The sequence below is a fragment of the Podarcis tiliguerta genome (genome assembly GCF_965153285.1).
Source record: "Podarcis tiliguerta genome assembly, chromosome: 5".
Lineage (NCBI taxonomy): Eukaryota > Metazoa > Chordata > Lepidosauria > Squamata > Lacertidae > Podarcis > Podarcis tiliguerta.
Window position 1 is genome coordinate 25,409,507 of NC_139538.1, and position 23,305 is coordinate 25,432,811.

Here is a 23,305-nt window from a genome sequence, read left to right on the forward strand (position 1 = left end):
AGGACTTCCACCATGACCTCTAAAGTGTGTGATGCGGGAAATCCATATGGGGAACAAAAGGCTCATTCCACATTGTATTATTGGAAATAAATTTACATCATGCATGGAAGAAACCAACCAACCAACCAACCAACCAGAATGGCTGGCAAGACATTGGCAGAAAATCTTTAGTAAACAACTGCAACCCACACAGAGCCAGTGCATATTAAATGTGTGTATGGAACGTTTGCTTGCTATTGCATTCAAGGCATAGTGTAAATCTATTAAAAAATAAGTAATAATGTAGCCTTATTAGACTATACCGACTGGTGGGGTCTGCGTTGCTCCCGGGAGGGAGAAAGGAAGTCACATGACACCGAGGTTTGGTTTAGAGAAAGAGTTTATTCTGCTCTCCGGATAGCAGAAGGCACTTGTGTGGTCAGTCCACAGCAAGTTCAAAGAAATGAGAAATTTCATGCAGTATATATATCCTCCAGGCACCCTCTCCCCCCTTCCCCAGGAATCCAGCCACGTCAGCTTATACACGCAGGTTGACATCTCACATGTTCCTGCTCCGGTACTCTTAACCATAAAAGGGTGTTCTTCTTCCTGTACTCTTTACTGCATGAAATTTCTCATTTCTTTGGACTTGCTGTGGACTGACCACGCAAGTGCCTTCTGCTATCTGGAGAGCAGAATAAACTCTTTCTCTCAACCAAACCTTGGTGTCATTTGACTTCCCTTCTCCCGTCTGGGAGCAACACAGACCCCACCAATTGGCAAAGTCTAATAAGGCTACTATAATACACCCATAAGACCATATTACACACCCACCCACCCCAGGAAATAAGCAATTCATAATTGTGTTTCACATGGGTCTGTGTGGACACCCTTTCTTTCTATATAAACAACCTGCTGCTGTTTTTGAGATCTGGAGGGGAAACACTCTGTGCTGCACATTCCATTGGTGGTCTTTTGGGTTCTTTGGAATATGCACACATGGCCAGCGCATGGTGCCTTCATCCTGGCCCCCTAACAACAGTGTTGATGTCACATTCTTTTCATTTTATTTCCCCCTGTTGACGTTACTAGTCCCTATTCCCCTATCACCGCCACCACCCCAATCAAATTTGTTTGAATTGATGGTCAATTAAGAACTTTTCTAAAAGTATTGCAATAACTTGACTGGACTTTAGTAGAAAAATGCAAGCTAAATCAACAGCACATGCCACCAGTACAGACCTGCTGTTTGCAGGAATCTAAATCAAAGACATGGAACACCACCCTTTATTGGTTGGAGGTGTTGCTTGCATAAGTATTACATTTCTAATGCACACACTTCCCCAACACTCCCATTTTCGAATGCATTATTTGATTGGAGAGTGCACTGCAAAATTCAGAGGAAAGCAAATTTTGAACAACAATTTTGTTTCAGTTTGTGTATTGCTTCAGAAAGTGTAAACTGGGTAGATGCACATTAAAATGTGGACCAAATTGATCTTCTCACCCATGCCTACATGTGATGGGGAGGGGGAAGAATGGGGCTTCTTAATCCTTTCTCCTCAATATGATTTTATCCCCACTGGTCAGGTACAGAAGCTCCTTCCGAAAGATGAGTCTTAGTCCATAAGGTTCTTTAAAGCAGTTTGAATTGTGCTCGGAAGTACACCAGCAGCTAATAGTGTAGACTGGCATGATGTGTTCCTCTCATGTGGTTCCAGTTAGAAGCACAGTGATATCCTTGTGTGTTATATTACCTGAAATTTCTAAGAAGTTTTCAAAGGCATCATCACATATAACACGTGGAATTAACCTCATCTGCAGACTATCAGAACATGAATAACCAAGGCTTTGCCATTGTTGTCTACCCTTGCTGGCAGAGTAAAAGGAAGGACAGGCATCATTCATCATCCATCATTTTCAGTTTTGCTTTTGTTTTAAATGTATAAGCGTGTTGTGTCTATCTATCTATCTATCTATCTATCATCTATCTATCTATCATCTATCTATCATCTATCTATCATCTATCTATCATCTATCTATCTATCTATCTATCTATCATCTATCTATCTATCTATCATCTGTCATCATCTATCTATCTATCATCTATCTATCTATCATATCTATCTATCTATCTATCATCTATCTATCTATCTATCTATCTATCATCTATCATCATCTATCTATCTATCATCTATCTATCTATCATATCTATCTATCTATCTATCTATCTATCTATCTATCATCATCTATCTATCATCTATCTATCATCTCTATCTATCTATCATCTATCTATCTATATCTATCTATCTATCATCTATCTATCTATCTATCTATCTATCTATCTATCTATCTATCATCTATCTATATCTATCTATCATCTATCTATCTATCATCTATCTAATCTATCTCTATCTATCATCTATCTATCTATCTATCTATCTATCTATCTATCATCTATCTATCTATCTCCCCCTATTTGGAACAATGGGAGGGAAAGCACAGTCAGTCGTACCTTGGTTTTTGAACAGCTTAGTTCTCGAATGTTTTGGCTTCCGAACGCCACAAATGCGGAAGTGACTGTTCTGGTTTGTGAACTATTTTTGGAAGCTGACTGTCTGATGGGGCTTCTGTGGCTTCTGATTGGCTGCAGGAGCTTCGTGCAGCCAACCAGAAGCTGTGCTTTGGTTTCCGAATGTTTTGGAAGTCGAACGGACTTCCGGAACGGATTCCGTTTGACTTCCAAGGTACAACTGTAATGACATTGATATTTGCCAACTCATTTGATGAAATTCAGCCTCCAGTTTGGGGGCAGGTCTGGGGACAATTCAGATCTACATCCTCCCTTCGTAGTCTCCCCTTTTGGCTCTAATGATGCCATAGTTTCAACATCAGTAGGGCCAGGGCCAAGGAACATTCTAGGGAAAGGACATTAGATTTACCTCTCCGAGGCTGGAGTTCTTTCCAGTAAAACTACAGGTCCCAATATTAAAAAGCAATGGCTGATTGAATATGGAACAATAATTTCTAATTAGTGGTAATTGTGATAATCCGGACCAACATCCCACTTCATGGTTTCTATCTCATCTACAACGAAGAAAGCTGTTTTCATTGATAAAAATGTTTCCTGCTGCAATCATATACCTCCTAGCTGATGTTCTGTAAAACATATTTTGTATTTTTATGGCTAATGCTGAGTTACTGGGTTTTTTTGGGGGGGGAGGGGGATAAAAATATTTTTCACAAGATGACATATTCTGTGTGATTTGCAGAAATGGAACCGTTCAGTAACTTTGATAAGGCATCTAAACATATAATCCCATCTAAATACCATGTCCCTGATTATTCACAGGCTTATATAATATGTCGGGTGTTTAACTTTGGATCATACCATCACTCTAACCCAAGTGGATTTAGAGTTAATGGGTTTGCAGTAAAGCATACTGCTGTAATCTGACGATGCAGCAGCTGCATAATGCAGCAACGTAATTTATTAATGTAATATGTTCACCCCCGTACTAATGAAAGGGCTGTTGGTGGTTCCTTTCATTCTTCATAGGAGCACCTCATTAATAACAGGGAAGCCAGTATTTCAGTGCCTTTAACTTCTAGCAGTTTTCTGTCCCAGGTTCTGGGAATTTGCAGAATAGGACTTAAAAACAACAACAGGGTAACACCCGTTTGTGCTTACAGGTTGCTTGAGTTTAGCTACAGTATTTGAGTTGTAGTTTTCAGTACCTAGGCACACGACAAATGGAATTTTGATTTATGTTCCTCCTTACATGCTCCCACAATCCTGATCTCCAGATTACACAACTGCAGGAGAGATTGGATTATTATTCTTAAAATAATAATCATAATCTAGAGTGGCAGTGAGCAAGAGGCACCCCTTCTACATGGAAGAATACACATGTGAGCATATCTATCATCTATCAATCATCTGTCTTTCTTTCTATCTTATCTATCTCTATCCCTCGTCAATTTGTTCACTTAATATTTAAGGCTGCAATCCTAGGCGTACCTACCTGGGAGTAAGCCCACACACCCTTAAATTAATTTGTATGGGATTTCACACTGCACACTGCACAGTTGTAGTATCAATAGAGGATCAGTCCTACTTAGCTTATTGGGACTTACATCTGACTAAATAGTTTTTCTTTAGAACAGGGGTGACAAATCTCTTCTGTCCAGGGGCAGTGGGCACCTTAAATGCAGCACTGCATTCAGGGTGGAGAATGGGTTTAACACTCCTCCCATTGCAATCCCAATAAAAATCCCTCACCAAGGCTAACCTCAAGAGAAAAGCTTCCATTTTGAGATGGAGAGAAGTTTCCATTTTTTTAGCTTCTGGAGACAAGTTTCCATTTGGTGATGATTTAGTACAGGCATAGGCAAACTCGGCCCTCCAGATGTTTTGGGACTACAACTCCCATCATCCCTAGCTAACAGGACCAGTGGTCAGGGATGATGGGAGTTGTAGTCCCAAAACATCTGGAGGGCCGAGTTTGCCTATGCCTGATTTAGTAGATCTCTTATCTTGCCAAGAGCGTATGCTTAAATTTAAAAAAAGGAAATGAAAAAGAACCAGTTGCACTAGAGCCAGAGTTAGATCACCTGATCTTTCTCACAGAGCCGCTGGTGCCAGGTGGTCCTTAGTCAACAAAAGGAAAGTTCAACTAGAACAGAAGCAGGCATCTGGTGTACTGCCCTCACCTACACCTGCCTCTCTCTCTCTCTCTCTCTCTCTCTCGCATTCCTTCTCACAGGACAAATTGTGTTAGATAATGTTGATGGCAATGATGTCACTTTTGCTCCACATCTTAATTATACAGTGGTACCTCTGGTTACAAACTTAATTCGTTCTGGAGGTACATTCTTAACCTGAAACGGTTCTTAACCTGAAGCACCACTTTAGCTAATGGGGCCTCCTGCTGCCGCCGCGCCGCCAGAGCATGATTTCTGTTCTCATCCTGAAGCAAAGTTCTTAACCCGAGGTACTATTTCTGGGTTAGCGGAGTCTGTAACCTGAAGCGTATGTAACCTGAAGCGTATGTAACCCAAGGTACTACTGTATAGCCATGGCAAACCTTTCTTGTACTTCAGAGCTCAGGCCCCTGTGAGGAAAGCATAGATTTGTGGTCCTCTGTGGCAAAACTGAGAGTCCAGGTATTCATCAACCCAAACCTGTTTAGCTTCAGCAAGGTGTCTGCAGCCTACGCTATCAAACCATGGAATGCTTTCCTCCTCAAACAGGTGAGACCCAACTACACCACATTTTTGTTAAGTGGGTGCACAGTCACAGGTATTTTGGAGGGGGTCCCAAGTCTTGCCAGATTGTTTAATTTACCACGTTAGCCACTATTACCTAGCGAAGGAAGACCTGCAAAGTTAGGTGTTCTTTTTAAAAAAAAGCAAAACAACAAAACAACAATACCAAGTGCTTTTGGCCACCAGCAGCTCTGTGATTATTGAAGGCTGATTTTGTGATGATGTGTCTTTTCACCACTTTGGGCTATCAGAGACCAATTTCATGCTGTGCGAATTCACTAATCATGCAACAAGGTAGCAATCAGATGGTGGGCAGGTGATTAGTTTGCTCTAGGTTTTCGCAGAAAGAAGCTGAAAACAACGGCAGGATCCACCACCTAATTGCCATCTGGAAATATGTTTACTATAAGGTGCAAAAATTGGGCTCAGAAAGTCTCACATTGGGCTAATCTGGAGGGCAAATTCAGGGTATATGGCAATACCCAATGAATCAAAATACAAAGTTGCATGACTGCTGGACTATGTGTTACAGCATTCTGAGCAGCAATCGGTCATATTTCTCATTCATTAATATTTTAGCCTCTGTATTTCATTATAGGTATCTAGGTAAACCCTGTTAAACGGTATGTCTAAAGTGCATAAAAATTTAGATTTCATTTATGCAGCTTCTTTTCTTGTTTGCTCATAAATACAATAGTTCCAGGTAGAATTCTTCAAACGTATATTGTAATACATTTGTATTAAGTTTCAACAGGAGTCTAAAGACAGTGATAAAGAGCATTCCCATCAAATACTTTGAAATTAATCTGGCAGTTTGACCCAGTAACCGACATGCATACTAAAACACTGATGTGAATTGAAAATAAAATAACCACGCTTGACAGATATAATAGTTTAAGTGATTTCAAATTAACCACATCCCACTGACCGCAACTGAAGAATGTGTTCATTCTCCCGCAATGAAACATGCTCTAGGGACTCATTATACAGAGTAGAGTAAGTAAAACCAGAGTGGAGTAATTGATGCCGAGGAGGAAGAAAGAATGACAGCTATTTAATGATTCCCAAACTTATACATAAAGATATCACAAGTGCCTAATGTATTATTTTTCTCTTTCCAAACTAGGTATATTATAGGCTTGCGTCTGCAAGGCATAGCAATTGCAACACTTGATATAGCTTTTAGGGCTAATGAATTATGACCCCCAAAAAGGCATCAGCTGCCGCATGGAAAACGCAAATAACAAACACCCTTGTGCCGCTACGATTGTGCCTGTGGATATACCATGGGGCCAAGCCTCCAGTGGAAGAAGCAATGCATGAAGAACCCTCAGTCTCCATCCAGTAAGGTCTCCAATTATTATATATACATACACTGAAAAATTCCTAATGGTATTTTCTTTTCCAGCAGTCCTGTGGAGGGTATTAATAAAGGAGGAAAGAAATGGAGAAACTGGTATAAAAAGATATTGCTAGAGAGCAGTGTTTCTTCAAGTGGGTGATACCACCTCCTGGGGGGGTTGCTTGAACAATCCAGGGGGACGGTAGTAGCCTCAGGTACAATTGGGGGGGGGATATTGAATAAAAATAAGGGAAATATAAAGGTGGGAACATAAAGAAAGAAGAGAAGAAAATTTCAAAAAATGGTTCGTACATGTTTCATCTGTTGTGTAATGATGTTTACAACCAGGTTGGGCGCCATTGCAGGATGGTGACAATGCCCCCCCTGGATCCGGCAGTCGTGCTGGAGGCAAGAAGTTCCCCCAGGCTTGGGTGAACTTTTTTTGGCTTCACCCAGGCATGGGAAATGGAAGGCAGCTTGCCTGCCAATGGCTGTGGTGCAGGCCCCATCACTGGGGCAGATGAGACTGAACCAGCAGGACATAGGTAGAAATATAGATACATGAAAGAACACAAATTGGTCACTGTATCTTTTTGTTTGTTCGCTTAAAGAACGTAGATTTCCAAGGGGAAGCTGAGTAATGATCATTTTGAGAATAATTGGTGATGGTGGGGCAGATGGGGAGAAGAGGCAGAAGGCTGAACTACACATTACATAAATCCCTTAAGTGCAGGAGTGGGGTGAATCTTTAACCTCCCCCCCCCCCGGGATCCCAATTTGGATTGGGGGTTTTCTGCCAGCTATTTGCATGAGAGAAACAGCTCCCATTAACTTCAATGGGAGTACCTGTCCCATGGGTTTACTTGTTTAGTATCTTCATTTTGAGAGTGATTAGCAATGGAGTGGGCAGGGAGATGAGATTGAGGGCCAAACTACGTCCTACATTTATCATGTGTATTTTTTTTAGGTGCAGTATTTTCTTTCATGAATCATTATTGTGTTTGGGTGAAAACAACAGGTGCTTGGGCAAGGGGTTAAACCCTCCTAGTCTAGAAGATACATCCCACTTTGGAATTTATAAAAGAAAAAAGGTTGCACTTAAGGGCAAATCATTGATTAACATAGGGTATAGTTTGCTCCTGAATGATATCCAAGATCTACAAAAGATTTTAAAGGCAAGGTATTCCTTCACTGTTATTGACACTAATTCAGTTTAGGTAAAGGTAAAGGGACCCCTGACCATTAGGTCCAGTCGTGGCTGACTCTGGGATTGTGCCGCTCATCTCACTTTATTGGCCGAGGGAGCCGGTGTACAGCTTCCGGGTCATGTGGCCAGCATGACTAAGCCGCTTCTGGCGAACCAGAGCAGCGCATGGAAACGCCATTTACCTTTCCGCTGGAGCGGTACATATTTATCTACTTGCACTTTGACTTTCAAACTGCTAGGCTGGCAGGAGGAGGGACCGAGCAACGGGAGCTCACCCCGTCACGGGGATTCGAACCGCCGACCTTCTGATTGGCAAGTCCTAGGCTCTGTGGTTTAACCCACACCGCCAGAGCATTCAGTTTAGAAATGTATAAATAGTCAGGTATCTAATGAGGGCCAGATTTAGATTTGATGAGGCCCTAAGCTACTGAAGGTAATGGGGCCCTTTATATGTCCAGCTGTCCTTTGTCAGCAACGAATTGTTGCTGTTCTTTTGTGTTGAATATATGCTATATGGTAATTTATGGACCTAATAGGTATCTAAAGCTGCTTGCCACTGTTGCTGTATGTAGGTTTTATTTTATTTGTTTTTTATTTTATATTTTGGAAATGTACATCCAGTTTTTTTCCCCTTTAAATTTTTTTGGGGCCCCCAAGCTATAGCTTGTTTAGCTTATACATAAATCCGGCACTGTATCTAATAGCACTGAACCTCTTGTGACAGAAGTGGAGACTTTCAGGACCAGGGACTAAATGTGGCCCTTTGGGCATCTCTATCTGGCCCTCACAATTCTCCTCACACTGCCCTGTCCCCAAACTATGCCCTTCACTGGCCCTGCTTTGTGCTCCAAGTGTTTTTGCCTGACTGAAACATGTCCTTGAACTGTATGAACACTTCTTTCTTGTCTGGAAGGAAGCTACAGGAGAGAGAGAGAGAGAGAGAGAGAGAGAGAGAAACTACCCTACTGTACTATACTTTTCTATTCCTTGCTCCACTGTCAGGGACTGGCTGGACGATGAGGAGTGCTGGGAAGCACCAACCAGGCCAGCTCCAAGGGAGGAAGGGAGGAGGAGACTCAGAACCTGGGGGTTAGTGGCGGGAAACTAAGGAGAGGTCAGAGAGGGAAGCTGGGGAAGAGATGTGGGATACTGAAGGGACAACAGCGTTTAACAATCAGGAGGAACCTGTGACAGGGAACAGTTCAGACTCCAAGGCAGAAGCAGAAGAGGATGGGTGGGTCAAGAGACTGCTGGAGCATCTCAGGAGTCTCCCCCTCCAGTTGTGACAAGCCCCTCTCTCTGCTGGCTTCCTTAATGAGGAAGGCAGAACAGAGACCAGAGGCGCGCAGGCGCAGTTTGAGACTGCTGAGGAAATGTCCAGGAGAGGAAGAGCCTTAGGAGGGTTGGAAGGCAAGTACCTTCAGTCCTGGCAGCTGCTCTATAGGGGCAAGACCTGCTGGGAAGTGTTGCTAAGTTGCATTCCATTTCATTGAATATAAAGAGTTAACTTCATTGACAACTCCCTCTCCCTCTTTGTTTTGACCTGCATCTGACTCCAGCCTTGACATCCATTTTTATCCCTGATCCTACACACCACTGGCATGTGGCCGTAAAAAAATGGTCCAGGGGTTTTAAAATGTGTTTTCCTCCTTCTGTCTTGTGGGATCTTTCTTCCCTAATTTTGTCACTGCTGATTCTTGTAAATTCTAAGTTTCTAATTTTACAAATCCTATCACCAGTGATTCTCAGCTCCTTTATTTGGGAGCTAGATCTCATCAGAAGGAAATCGTTGGATTGATCCCTTCCTGCAAGATGCATTTACTTAGAAGTAAATTCAATTGATTTTTATATAGGAATGGCAACTTCAACATTTACACTGAAACTGCCAATTACAGTCCTAATTTTCAAATCTATGTCAAGGCACAAACACCAAAGACTCAACAGGACAAAAAAAAAAAAGTGCTTGGGTAGCGATGTGTGCAGAAAATTAATATGTATATTATAGCAGAATACTCTACTAGTGCCATCTGTGCCCATTGACTGCAGGTAAAAATAAAAGCTATTTTCAAATCCAGGGGATAAAAAGATAAAAGTCCTCCCTGCATTGCATTAGAAATCAGCGTTTTCTGTTCTCCTTTCTTACTGGTTGTTTGCTCTGCCAGTGCCATACACCTTAAGGCAAAACATGAGTTGTGATAGGCTGTCACACGGTTCAAAATATTATAGATGGAATCCTTCCGGGAGGAGCAGCTGGCTTGTTTTGTAAGCCACACAGTTTTTTTGGCAGTGATGGCACTACACGTGCGCCTGAGGTTTTCTCAGATGGTTAAGTTTCTTTTTTCTCCAGGGATCCTTAAGAAAACCCCATATATATATATATAATAAATATAAAATCCTCTTTGATTGTGAGGAATTCATGCTCTGCAATATATGCTTAAGGCCAAAGCCTAACAATTATTTTGCATTATAGCCTTTAAAGACCTTTCCATTATAAATAAGGGAATGTGAAAGCTGGCCATTAATACGTTGAGTTGAAATGTATTATTCTAAAAGAGGGAAAAATTGGCACATTAGTCGTCTTTGAAATGCAGAACAAATTCTATTACTATATTCTCCACGTCCAATAAAAGGCATGCTTTGTCCATAGAACTGAAGAAATTAGTGATAAAAACGGCTGGGAGGGCAATCTTTTCTAGGCTCCTCATTAATGTGAAATTATACCCTAGAGTCTATTCTGAATTGCTTTGTCCAATCTCATTTCAAATTATCTAGACAGACAATGGGTCCAGTCCTAACACAACTGAAGTCAGTGGGAGCATCTCTTCTCCTCTGAATATGGTGGTGTAAAAGTTATTCATAATGATGCATGTGGGGCATTCAAGAGAGATGTTATGCATCTTCACATGAACTCCTATGGCTGAGTGTAAATAGTTAACAACACACTACCTGTTTACAACAAGGATGGATTTGTTTTTGTTTTTAAAAAAGCAGGTGTTTGTGTGATCCACATGTGGAAGCAGATCGCTGCTCATAGACCTTCACAAATGGCTGCTGTGGAGGCTGTGCAAAGTCCAGATCCCTCAGCAAGATGTCCTGTGGGTCTCCTAGCTGAGCAGGACCACCTTCTGCTTACTTCTGTGCCTCGACTTGTCTTTTTCTTCTGGCACCAATCTGTACATCCTTTCGGGGAGGGCTAAAGTTCAATAGCAGAGGACATGCTTTGCATGCAAAAGGTCCCAAATTCAATCCCAGGTGTCTCTGGGTAGAACTGGGAAAGAATCTTGCCCGAAATGAAAAATGCTAAAAAGCTCAACAACTTTTCTGTCCGGATTGTTACTATTTGAAATATGGCAACGCTAGTCCAGCTTCCTGTGTCCTATGTTCCACCTAAAGGGAGAGGACAGTTTCTAGCAATATGGCCGGCTTCAGTTGGGACCTTTGAGAGTGACTGCCAGTCAGAGGAGACTTTACTGGGCTAGATGGACAAATAGCTCGACCTGAAGGCAGCTTATTGTGCTCCAAGGTCAGATCTCTTTTTAAAAATTCATATACAGTTGAATATTATTCCCTTATATAAATACTGCATTTTCACAGTAGGATTGTTGTTTCATGCAAATATACCCAGCTTTCCCAAGTAAAGTTATCAATATCTTGGCTTCAAATTCCCAGGGGACCAAAAAGATGTTCCATTTGACTTTGCGGTTTTCAATAAGTAGTATTCTTCCAGCAATTTTCAAGACAAATTTCTGGAACAATTTGAACAAAATGAATAGTTGAGGGAACCTTGGGGAACCTCTGTGCAGTGGCGTAGCATGGGGGGTGCAGGGGGGGGCGGCCGCACCGGGCGCAACATCTGGGGGGGCGCGCTCGCTCTCGCAGCTCTCTGCCCCTACCTGGCTCACTCTCTCTCTCTCACTGCAGTGCTGGCTGTGCAAATCCGATCCGAGCCGCTGGGTCGCCGCCCACGGGGGGGGGGGTGCCAGGCATGTGGTGCGGTGCGGAGAGAGAGCGAGGGACTATCTGGGGGAGGGACAACCCACGCAACGCCACTGCCTCTGTGGCTGCCAATTGTTGACTTACTTTGAGCCTAAGGATTGCAGATTGCTATTGGCTAGGATGTTCTGATGTTCTAAAAGTTTAGTTATGCAAATGGGGAGAAAAGTTTTGCCATGTGTCGATGTTCATTTTAAAAGGAAACAAAGACTCAGGAATAGAAAATGTAAGATGATTCCTATTGGGTCCAGTTCCCAGGATAGCGCTTGAAAAGTATCATGAACAAGTGCCGTCCATGACATCATTTCAGTGCCTTCAAAGACTCACCTGTTCACCCAAAGCATCTGCTTTTTTTTAAAAAAAAAAATACCCAGCTTTTAGTGGTGACTTCTATTGACTTATTTTTGCATTTTTAAAATGTAGTATATTTGAGGGTTTCAGTGTATTTTTGTTCTGATATTTTCTTGCATGCCACCCTGAGATTTTTTTTAAAAGAAATGAAGCTTTAGCTAATTAATTTGCAGGAACCCATTTGAATGAATAAGGAGGGGCAAATTTGAACCTCGCACTTCTCTGATAATTTGAAAATTCATATAATGCAGATGAAATAAGAAGGTTCTTTTTAACCAGGTTAGGCTGCTTGAAATATCTCTTCTACCTTCCACCTCTCCCATTTTCTCTCATCTCCTGCAACCACTAGTAATATGTGTTTGACCTGATTGGTTTCCTTATATTTTAAAGAATAAAGGCTATCCAATCCAAAGTGAGTTCTTCCATCTCCAGAAGAGTCTTTTCAATGGGCCCTCATAGAAAAGAATCATAGTTGAGCAACATCCTCACTTTCAGTGAAGAAATAATCAGGAAAGTTAAACATAATGATTTCATGCCGAGACTATAGTGCAAACACATACTTAACCGTCATTACATCCTCTCCATATAATAACAGAAAACATCTGTATTGTGTACCGAAACAATACATGTTGCATTATAACTAGATGGGTATTGAAGCATTTGTTCAGGGTGGTGGTTACTTGTGGTCTAGGAGAAGTAAGTTTTTATTCACTTTGCAATTTTCACGCATAGTTAAAAAGATAAATAAAAGTTTTAAGACCCTGTGTTTGCCATCAGACCACTCTTATTGCACACTGAAGCAGGTTTCAACAACAAAATCTGTAGGCTGAAGAATAATACATTTCCAAAAACATGATACAACATGAGCTTTTTATTAGCTGAAACTTTGGTTCATTTGAGCTTATGAGCTGCACAGAATTGGTCTTAGGAAAATAGTTTCTACACACGGACTAGTGAGACTTAAGGCAATGAAAGGGTATCAGCTTACCTGTATTTTTCTGCTTCAAGTGCCCACTCCAAGCATAATAAAAGAATTAAAATAGAGGACCTAAAACAGGAGTACTAAAACAATTATACAGGACTTGCCATGCCCACAAAGCAAAATGTTAGGTCCATAGGCTGCAACTTAACACCCACTTTTCTTGGAGTAAGGCCCATTTCATGTAATGGGATGTGAGACCTGAGTAGACATGCATAAGACTGGGCTGTTAGGTGAAATGTATAATCACAGCTGATAGCCTTTTAAACTTTGAATACAGAAAAGTAAAACACAAAATTCATTCTGTTGATGGTGTTCATTTGTAATTATGCACCGTGTTTGGGAATTTTGGGGATGGATGTATCTGGTTTATTTTGCACTGGCTTTTAATTCCTTTATTTTTGTATTTTAATTGTGTGCCGTCTTGGGTGGACCCCCACCACCATGTTAAAAGCAGCAGCACAAAAATATTTTAAATACATTTTTGAAAAGGCTTCCTTTAGCTTAAGTAATCTAACTGGCTCATGTTTTATTAGCCTTGAGCATTTGGCTTATTGTGTAATTTGATTTCCCACCCAGGAATTTGCTAGTCTAGTCCACAATCCAGGCCCCGTGTGTAAATGCGGACTCAGATTTCTGTCAGAATAATCTGCAATAATGTGGGATTTTGGAAGGTACTTCAGTTAAACACACATCAATTGTACTGCTTTTTCACATACTCCAGTAGCCTTAAGAGTAGCCTCAAATGGCACAAACAGTGCTCATTGGGTGGACAATAGCAAGGAACTATACACCAAAATACCCCAAACTGCAGGCTCTCAGACAGGTTTTTGGTTTTGGGGGAGGTGGAGAAGAGTGTTGGTTTGTCCATAGTATGGCAGAATTTGATACTCAGAAGTGAAATGGAAAGATTGCATGAAATATATATAAAAAATTGCAAGTTCAAATTGTATCTTTGAAGCCAGGAATGGGGAAGTATAACCCCAATTTTCTTCTTGGAACTGATCAGTGATAGAAACTGGTAGCTTTCTGTATAATAATTATCCCACATTCTTACAGCTAGTTACATTGGGCAACTCTGTAATTAATTACAAAATTAATTTAGTAACTAATTATAATTTATATGGTAGCAATAATATGGGTTAGACCATTTTTTAGGCTGAGGACCACATTCCCACATGGGTAACTTTTCAGTGGGCACATGCCAGTAGTGAATGGGGTCAGGATCAAAATGTACCTAAGGTCAAAGGCAAAAGTATGTAGATGGATGCTGGATTAGATAGGTTTTTGGACTGATATAGAAGTGCTTTTCTTATGTTCTGAAGTAGGAGCCAGTTATCCTCACACAAGCTTCTCCATACAGTCAGAAACTTGGATTGCACAGCACTGAGATCTGGAACACACAGAGCAGAGGTTTTCAACCTTTTTGAGTCCACGGCTCCCTTGACCAACTACATTCTTTGTGCCCACCCCTGAGGGGCTCAGGAGCCCAGTTATGTCACCCTTTGTTTGCAGAGCTGGCAACCTCTCACCCCTTTTCAAACACCCTCCCTTGTGGAGAGTTCGCTCAGCTTCCTCTCCTCTCTGCTCTCCTTGGGAGTCCTCCAGGCAGTCGCTGCTGCTGTCCCATTCACCCCAAAGAGTGGTGCCTCCTCACACTGCCTCACAGGGGCCTGGGATTTGTCTGTCCATTCCCAACAGCAAAGGCTGGCAGACTGGCTAGCTGGGCTCCCTTGCCCACTTGCTTGCTTACTCCGAGGCCACCTCAGCTCCTGGCAACCAGCACCCCCTAGTTAGCCCCAAAGGCACCATTCACCTGGGGAGCTTGTAAGGTAAAGGTAAAGGGACTCCTGGGCATTAGGTCCAGTTGTGGACGACTCTGGGGTTGCAGTGCTCATCTCGCTTTATTGGCCGAGGGAGCCGGTGTACAGCTTCCGGGTCACGTGGCCAGCATGACTAAGCTGCTTCTGGCGAACCAGAGCTGCTCACGGAAACACGGTTACCTTCCCGCCGAAGCGGTCCCCATTTACCTACTTGCACTTTGTTCTTTCAAACTGCTAGGTTGGTGGGAGCAGGGACCGAGCAATGGGAGCTCACCCCGTCACGGGGATTCGAACCGCCGACCTTCTGAACGGCAAGCCCTAGGCTCTGTGGTTTAACTCACAGCGACACCCGCGTCCCTGGGGAGCTTGTAGCCAGGGCAACAAACAGCTACACAAGCCTTTGGGAGGTAGAGACATGAGAAGGCGTCAGAGGAGGGAGGGAAGGAAAGAGGGACAGAGGCCAGTGTTACCCATGGCACCCCTGACCATCATTCAAGGCATCCTAGGGTGAGAACCACTGACATAGAGGATCGATCATTCATGAGTCCAGCCATCAGACATCTTAGAGAACAGCAGAGCTGGCCAGGCATGGAATTATAAATAATGGGGCTCAAGGTGTATAATCCCACTCTACCCTCCATGCTTTAGACCTATATATGGAGGGTACTGAGTGAGTAGAGCTCAGGCCATAGTCACTCGCCCAGGAATGTTAGTTTGATGAGGTTGCTGAGAATTCACCTCCTGACTGACTCCCTTCAGCGAACTATCAGTTCCAGGATATCCTGGGGAAGTGAAATGTTGTGATCCTAGCTTAAGTCTACAGCACACACTCTGAGTAAAATCAGTTCCACTGCTGCAAATGCTAGGGAAATGCAAGCCCACTGTAGACAACTGAGTTATCCTTATTATTTGTATGATAGTGATTCAATATTTCTTGTTGCCATCCCCTGAGATGGGGATTCGGCAAACTGCTGGGAGCATCAGCATTTCTGAAACGTTTTATTTCCCTGGAGATCATCTCTGCTATCTTTCTAAATTCTGTTCTCTTTTTTTCCTACATGACTCCTACTTTATTTAATAGGGGAAAGAAATCTGAGTGCCTGAGGTATTCAGATGTGGAGGTATGCATGAGAGGTGGTGAGGAGGTTAGAAATGTCCAAATATTAGATTTCTGAGCTTCATACTTATCTATTTTCTAAAAAGGCTTGCTTGAATATTTCAGCAGAGACCAGAAAATCAAAATGCTATGCATAACATATGAAATTACAGCAGGCCCAAATTGCATCTAATTTATTGGATGTGAGATACTTTGTTTGCAAGGCAGGAATACGTATATGTTGGAAATGTATCATTTATAATGACCTTCCTGCGTCTCCTAACATCTTTCCCATGACTGTAAAGACACAGGATATTTTGGGATTACCAAAACATATCCATGCAAATTATACAATGAAATCCTGATGTTGTACACAGACCATGAGCAGGCACAAAGTTATAAACATAGCATGTCATTTATTAAATTTATCCAGTGAACCTACTGTGACTGAGCAGGCACTAACAGAGGCTTGGGGGGGGGCGCTTTTGTGTGCTGTAACCCCAGTGAAAATGGTGAAAAAAACATCGTTTCTTCTGAAATCCAAATCAGTCCACTGTGTCCAAAGTGGTACAAATTCACATCTATAGAGAGAAATCCCTGCAGGAAGAATTAAAGCACAGTCTTTGGACTATTTACGCCAGAGTAATATCATTGCAGTCAGCAGACATAGTGTAGCAGAGACTGTTGTTCAAAGATTGCTTTTTTCCTTATGGCTATTCTATATGGAAGGGAAAAGAGATGTAGGATTTTTATACCCAACTCACATGATTTATGTGTTGTTAAAAACAAAACAAAATGGGAAGGAAGGAAAGAAATAACAACTTACTGAATCTGGAAGGTATCAATGGAGATACATGTGTGTGTATATATATATATATATATATATATATATATATATATATACACACACACACCTCTGTAGATTGTTTGTAAAGTCTTTATGTTCCTGTCCCGAGTAAGGAAAAGTTCATGCTGTATTACCCCAACTTAGGTAACCCTTAGGATAATTTTTTAAGCAGCAGGAAGCAGGACTGTCTGGCTGAGTAGATAATGATATCAGCTGCTTCCTTCCAAAACAACAGGTGCTTTGGCATCAAAATGTATATCATCATACTGAGATGATGACATCAGATCATACTTCAGCCTAATTGTGAACCACCTCCATTAATCCTCGAATAATTCAATGTTTTTATGAGTGCTGCAAGGTGAACCATGAATTTGAGAGGTGCTTTCTTACTCGGCACAGAGGGTTAAAAAATTACACTGTGTCCCGACAATAAATACAAAGTTTGCATGGATAGTAAATAGTAGTTATGTTGTGTTGGAAACATCTGAGATAATATATAATTAGGATTAAATTGAAATAAGATTTCTCTGTCAAGCTCTGCTTGGAATGAGCCAGAATGGTTGGCAATAGAGGAGGAGGGGGAGGAAGAGAAAACCCCCCGGTTTGTCCTTTAAAATATGGAAAAGATAATAAGACTGCAACATTGCTGACCAAATGTGGGAATATTAACAAAATAAAATGTATATGTAGCTATTTTAAGGAATGTGCTACATGCTTACAAGGAAGTAAGGACTATTGGACACCCTGGGGCTTAATTATGCATAGGATTACACTGCAAATAATGTGTAAAGAATTATAATTTCTATGCCAGGTTTCCCATTTATTTTATAAGAGGGAACCAATATTCAAGCACCTGGAACAAGGCAGGAATAAAACAAGCAGACTGCATTACTAACAGGGTTCCAGCAAGAATGCTCTGTTGTTTGTCTCTGGCATTAGGTATTGAGAAGCCCACTGCTGCTGAATATGGGTCTTGGATTAGCTATCATGGGTAAGAAAGCTTTTGGTAGACAAAGATCCTTCTAAAAAGCCCCAGCCACAACTTTGGGTGATATCCAGCATAAGTCATCTTTAAAATAAACCCCTTGAAGTCAATGGACTTGGAGTAAAATCCATTTCTTTCAACCCAAAGTATGACATAGGTTAGAGGTCACTCATTCAAAACATATTAAATAAAAATCCAAATATTTGATATTTGTGTTAAGGCACCCACCTTGAAAATACCAATACTTTGATATTTCTCAGCACTTTAAAATGCATCTACCTAAAGCTCATTATGGACAACCCCCCCCCCCTTTACCTAACAAGTATTCATTCATTGCAAGCACATCTTTAATGGGCTTCTTTATTATGGTCTCAAGATTGAACAACAGATTGCACATCTTTTGATTCGGTATTATAAAAAATAAGTAGGCAGAACTGAATGAGAATTAACTGAGTTCCTAAGGTAGAGGAGCAGGGAAGCATAGCAAATAAAAGATTATGTTCTTCTGCCTTTAATTTTAAAATATAATACTGACCTTCTTTAAAACAGATGCTATCTCCATGAGCCAGATGTGTCTCTAAGCAAATTAGTTATAAGAAATACATCCAAGGACACGGCCATTTAAGGATCAATAAATTATTCATCTGTCATTTGTTATTGTGCAAGGCTGATGCTGACGTCTTTGACATGAACGAAAGAGTCACCGTCCACTGTGATGGCATTAAGAATTTAAGAGGGGTGTATTCAGGGGAAAGAAAACCTAAACTAAAAGGGAAGTGGCTTGAGGAATTGCTGTTTATCACCACATACATATACACACCTTAATTATTCATAGCACAGCCACTTAAAAAGCCCACGCTCCCTTATGTAAGTTGTGCAAAAGGGGGGAGGGGAGAGAGAGAGAGAGAGAGAGAGAGAAGTTAGAGCCAACCTGGTCAGTTCTGCTCCGTATTCAAAGAAAGGAACAGCTGTACAGTGGCTCATAAGGTTCTGATTTTCAGTGAACCAATGAAGAGCAATTTGTTTATTAAGTTCATTGAGCACGAGTTTTATCTTCTGTAAGTAAAAAGTCATCCTCGGATTGTTTTGTGGGCTTCAGTTGTAACATTTGGATGACCATATGGAACTCTTAGAGGCGCCGTGGGACCATGCAGCTATGAAATCTGATCACTATCTCCCCAGTGACAGCTGGAGCCTTTACACCATCAGAAAATTTTCAGACTTCTAATTTGTCATAACTACCTCCTGTGGAAAGGAAATATGTTATGTAGTCAGAGGCAGGAATTTGACACTACGTAACTACAGTTGTTGGCTTCCTTTTCTTTTCTTTTCTTTTTTGCATTTCAGCTTCAAATGATGTTCTCGGCACTTCTTAAGCCTTGCTTGCACCTGAAAGAAAACGCACACCAAGGAACTACAAAATAAAAACCCCACACCCATGTGGGGGTCTTGTAAAATCATGGCCAATTCTTTTCAGGAGTTCTTTTAGCAAAATAGATTTATTTGATGCTGAAGGGAGATAAAAGGATCTCTCTGAGATCCCATTAACAAAATCACGGACATGAATGCCAAAGTTTTTTTTCCCCTGTGTGTGTGTTTTTTTTAAGAAAACCTTTTTGATGCCTTGGTTTGGTGCTGCAGTTTTGTATATGGAGGTCTATATGCGTATTGGAAGACAAGCTTAATACACTATCACATGGAATGAACATATAGATCTATATATGTTTGCTGTGATAACAACCCCCCCCCCCAATCACAAAATCCCATTGGGCGCATAATATACAGTGCTGAGATCCTTTCAATTTTACAATTTCTGTACAGGAGTAAACACTAAAGTGTATATAAACAGACTTTGTATACATTTAAATATAAGCCTTTCCTCCCCATATAGAAGAAGCGTTTGGATTTGATATCCCGCTTTATCACTACCCTAAGGAGTCTCAAAGCGGCTAACAATCTCCTTTTCCCTTCCTCCCCCACAACAAACACTCTGTGAGGTGAGTTGGCTGAGAGACTTCAGAGAAGTGGGGATAGCCCAAGGTCACCAAGCAGCTGCATGTGGAGGAGTGGAGACACAAAACTGATTCACCAGGTTATGAGTCCACCGCTCTTAACCACTACACCACACTGACTCTCAGAGAGCAAAACTGAACTCATCAGGAGAGCAAAACTGAACTCATCATTTCATAATGCATGCAGGCCTTCACATAACATGAGCACCTAACAAGTTTCCATTAGGTGCCCTTTCATCATGCAAAGCTGGGTTAGTGTGTAAACCAGCCCCTTGCTCTAGTTGCTTTGTGTCAACTGGCCTTATGGATATGGATTTTCAGATGTTAATGTGGGGGTGGTGAACCTATGACCTTCCAGAAAACATATTGCTGGCCACAACTCCCTTCAGTCCCAACCACTATCACCTGTTAGGAATGACAAGGTTGGTAGTTTAGCAACACTTGAAAGACCACAGGTTCTCCACCTCAGTGTTAAGATTTTGGACCATCTCAATGAATACTACTTATGAATGTGTGTTGTTGTTGTTATTGTTGGAATGATAAATATCTTTGAAATGTCATATTTAAACACAGAATACTAAGATATCAACATACAAAATGAGTAGATAAAATATATGATAAACCAGGGAAGACCTTTTGAGGAATGTTTAAACAAGCATGGAGATTGTATTTGATTATTGGAAAAGATACAACAAATGGAGAAGATTGCGAAGAAAATCTGACCAAAGAAAAACTGTCAGGGAAAAATAATCACTGTCTTCCAGTATCAAAAATATGAAGGAGCAGATAATTGCTCACATTACCAGAAATGATAAAAGACTTTCCATTAAAAAGCAATGAGGAAAAACCGTGCCTAACCCTAGGAATAAGGAAAGAGACTACAGGAATAGCATCATGCTATGTAACAACCTGCCACCAGCTCTGAAATGGACAATAATGACAAATGGACACATGGGATGAAACCCCAAACACACTGTGAAATGTTATCCTGGGCAGATGCTTAGTATATATTATCTAGCATTGACAGATACCCAAGGTTTGTGTTTCTCTACACTTTCACAGCTCAGTATGGCAATAAAATGTTTTGGTTTAAGAAGTGTAGCCCCTATGTTCTCCCTCCCTCCCTCCTTCACCATCTTCCCTGTGAAAAGCAAATGGTAGTCTTTAGCTTGGCCTTGGAAAGTGACTGCAGGTCTGTATTTTTATTCCCAATAAGGTCAGGTGTCCAACTCACGATCTAGGGCACTAGCTCCAGAGAAGAAAGCAACCATAATTTATCCATCTTGGAAATTGTTGAATTTTCTTGCTAATTTCCATTATTATTGAATATCCCAGGTCTCAATTAGCTCCCAGTTCTGAAATCTTACACTGGACGCTTGGTACTACTCACTTTGGAATATAGCAATAACAGAGACAATTATGCATATTTTGAGATTTTGACACTTTTAATATGATTTTATTTATTACATATGCAACGGAGCATCATTTCTAAGACAACTCTCACCACAAGCCTGGCAAATCTGGAACTATTCTTGATAATCAAATAATAATAATAATAATACAGTGGTGCCCCGCAAGACGAATGCCTCGCAAGACGGAAAACCCGCAAGACGAAAGGGTTTTCCGTCTGCAGAGGCGCTTCGCAAGACGAATTTCCCTATGGGCTTGCTTCGCAAGACGAAAAATGACGAAAAAAATTGTATATATATTTTTTGCTCCAAAACCCCTTATTCTGAATCGCTAAGCTGCTAAAAGCATTTTAGCAGCAAAACCGCGAATCCCCCACCCCTAAAAAAGCCGTTTTTAGCCCTTAAAGTGCCAATAGCGCTAATAGTGCTACTCCGTCAATGGGCTTGCTTCGCAAGACGAAAAAACTGCAAGACGCAAAGACTCCCGGAACGGATTATTTTCGTCTTGCGAGGCACCACTGTAATAATAATAATAATAATAATAATAATAATAATAAAATTTATTTATATCCCGCCCTCCCCAGCCAAAGCCGGGCTCAGGGGGGCTAACAACAAGAAAACAGTAAAAAAGTACAACACAACACAACACTCTAAAATCATTCATTATAAAATTAATTAAAATCAAGCCACTGGCAACCATTGGGCCAGAGCTCCGCGAAGATTGCAGAGGGAGGGTGTCAGGCTGTGCCCTGGCCAAAGGCCTGGTGGAACAGCTCTGTCTTGCAGGCCCTGCAGAAAGATGTCAAGTCCCGCAGGGCCCTAGTCTCTTGTGACAGAGTGTTCCACCAGAATAACACTAATATTCTTTACTTGGACTTTCTTCTTCACCTTTGGCGATCACTCGTGACCGAGTAAGATTGTCTTCCATGAGCAGTGGGTCTATAAGTGACTGTGGAGGCCGATTTTGGATCCACACATCCTCCCACAGTGGGGACATAGGTTTCTGGTTAGGAATTGATCGCGGTGAGGGTTTGCAAAATGTGCCTTCCTCTTAGCACGTTTCTCCCTTTCATCCTGAGTTCGAACGTCTTCACAGTCCATGACACCTTTGGTAAAGGCTATTTTCCGATTGGAGTGCTCACAGGCCAGTGTCTCCCAGTTGTTGGTGTTCCTACTACATTTTTTTTAAAGATTTGCCTTGAGAGAGTCTTTAAACCTCCTTTGTTGACCACCAGCATTACACTTTCCATTTTTAAGTTCGGAATAGAGTAGTTGCTTTGGAAGACAATAATCAGGCATCCGCACAACATGACCAGTCCAACAAAGTTGATGTTGAAGGATCATTGCTTCAACACTGATGATCTTTGCTTCTTCCAGTACACTGGCATTAGTTCATCTGCCTTCCCAAGTGATGTGCAAAATTTTTCAGAGACACCATTGATGGAATCTTTCAAGAAGTTGGAGATGGCTATTATAAGTGGTCCATGTTTCACAAGCATACAGTAAGGCTGGTAGTATAATAGCTTTCTAAACAAGCATTTTGGTTTCCCTGTGAATGTCCCAGTCCTCAAACACTGCACTTCAATCAGGAGAAAGCTGCACTTGCAGAGCTCAGGCAATGCTGGATTTCGGCATCAATGTTGGCCCTTGTGGAAAGATAACTGCCCAGGTAGGAGAAGTGATCAGCACGTTCCAACATTACACCATTAAGTTGGATTTGTGGGGTTTTTTTGTGCTTGTTGGTGCAGCACTTGGGTTTTTTGGATGTTGAGTGATAGACCAAGCTTTTTGTAAGTTTCTGCGAAGATATTTAGGATGGTTTGGAGGTCATCCTCTGACTATGCACAAACTATGTTGGCATCAGCATAATGAAGCTCTATGGCAGAAGTTATGGTAAACCTTACCCTTTGCTTTCAGCCTACTCAGATTAAAGAGCTTTCCATCAGTTTGATATATGATTTCTACTCCTGTGGGGATTTCCCCTTTGACAATGTGTAGGATCAGGGTGATGATC

At 41.4% G+C, this 23,305-nt stretch overlaps 1 protein-coding gene across 3 annotated transcripts in view; it reads left to right on the forward strand.

Moving 5' to 3' along the window:
• LOC310678700 (uncharacterized protein) overlaps window positions 1–23,305 on the forward strand; it is a 238,110-nt gene that overhangs the window by 194,154 nt on the left and 20,651 nt on the right. The window contains exon 5 of one of the 3 annotated variants that reach the window (XM_083443041.1): window positions 5,083–5,338. The exons of the other annotated variants lie outside the window; for them this stretch is intronic. Coding sequence (XP_083299167.1) covers window positions 5,083–5,334 — 252 coding nt within the window. The 3' untranslated portion in view covers window positions 5,335–5,338. Of the gene's footprint in view, window positions 1–5,082; window positions 5,339–23,305 lie in introns of those variants that run through there. 3 annotated transcript variants of the gene reach the window in all.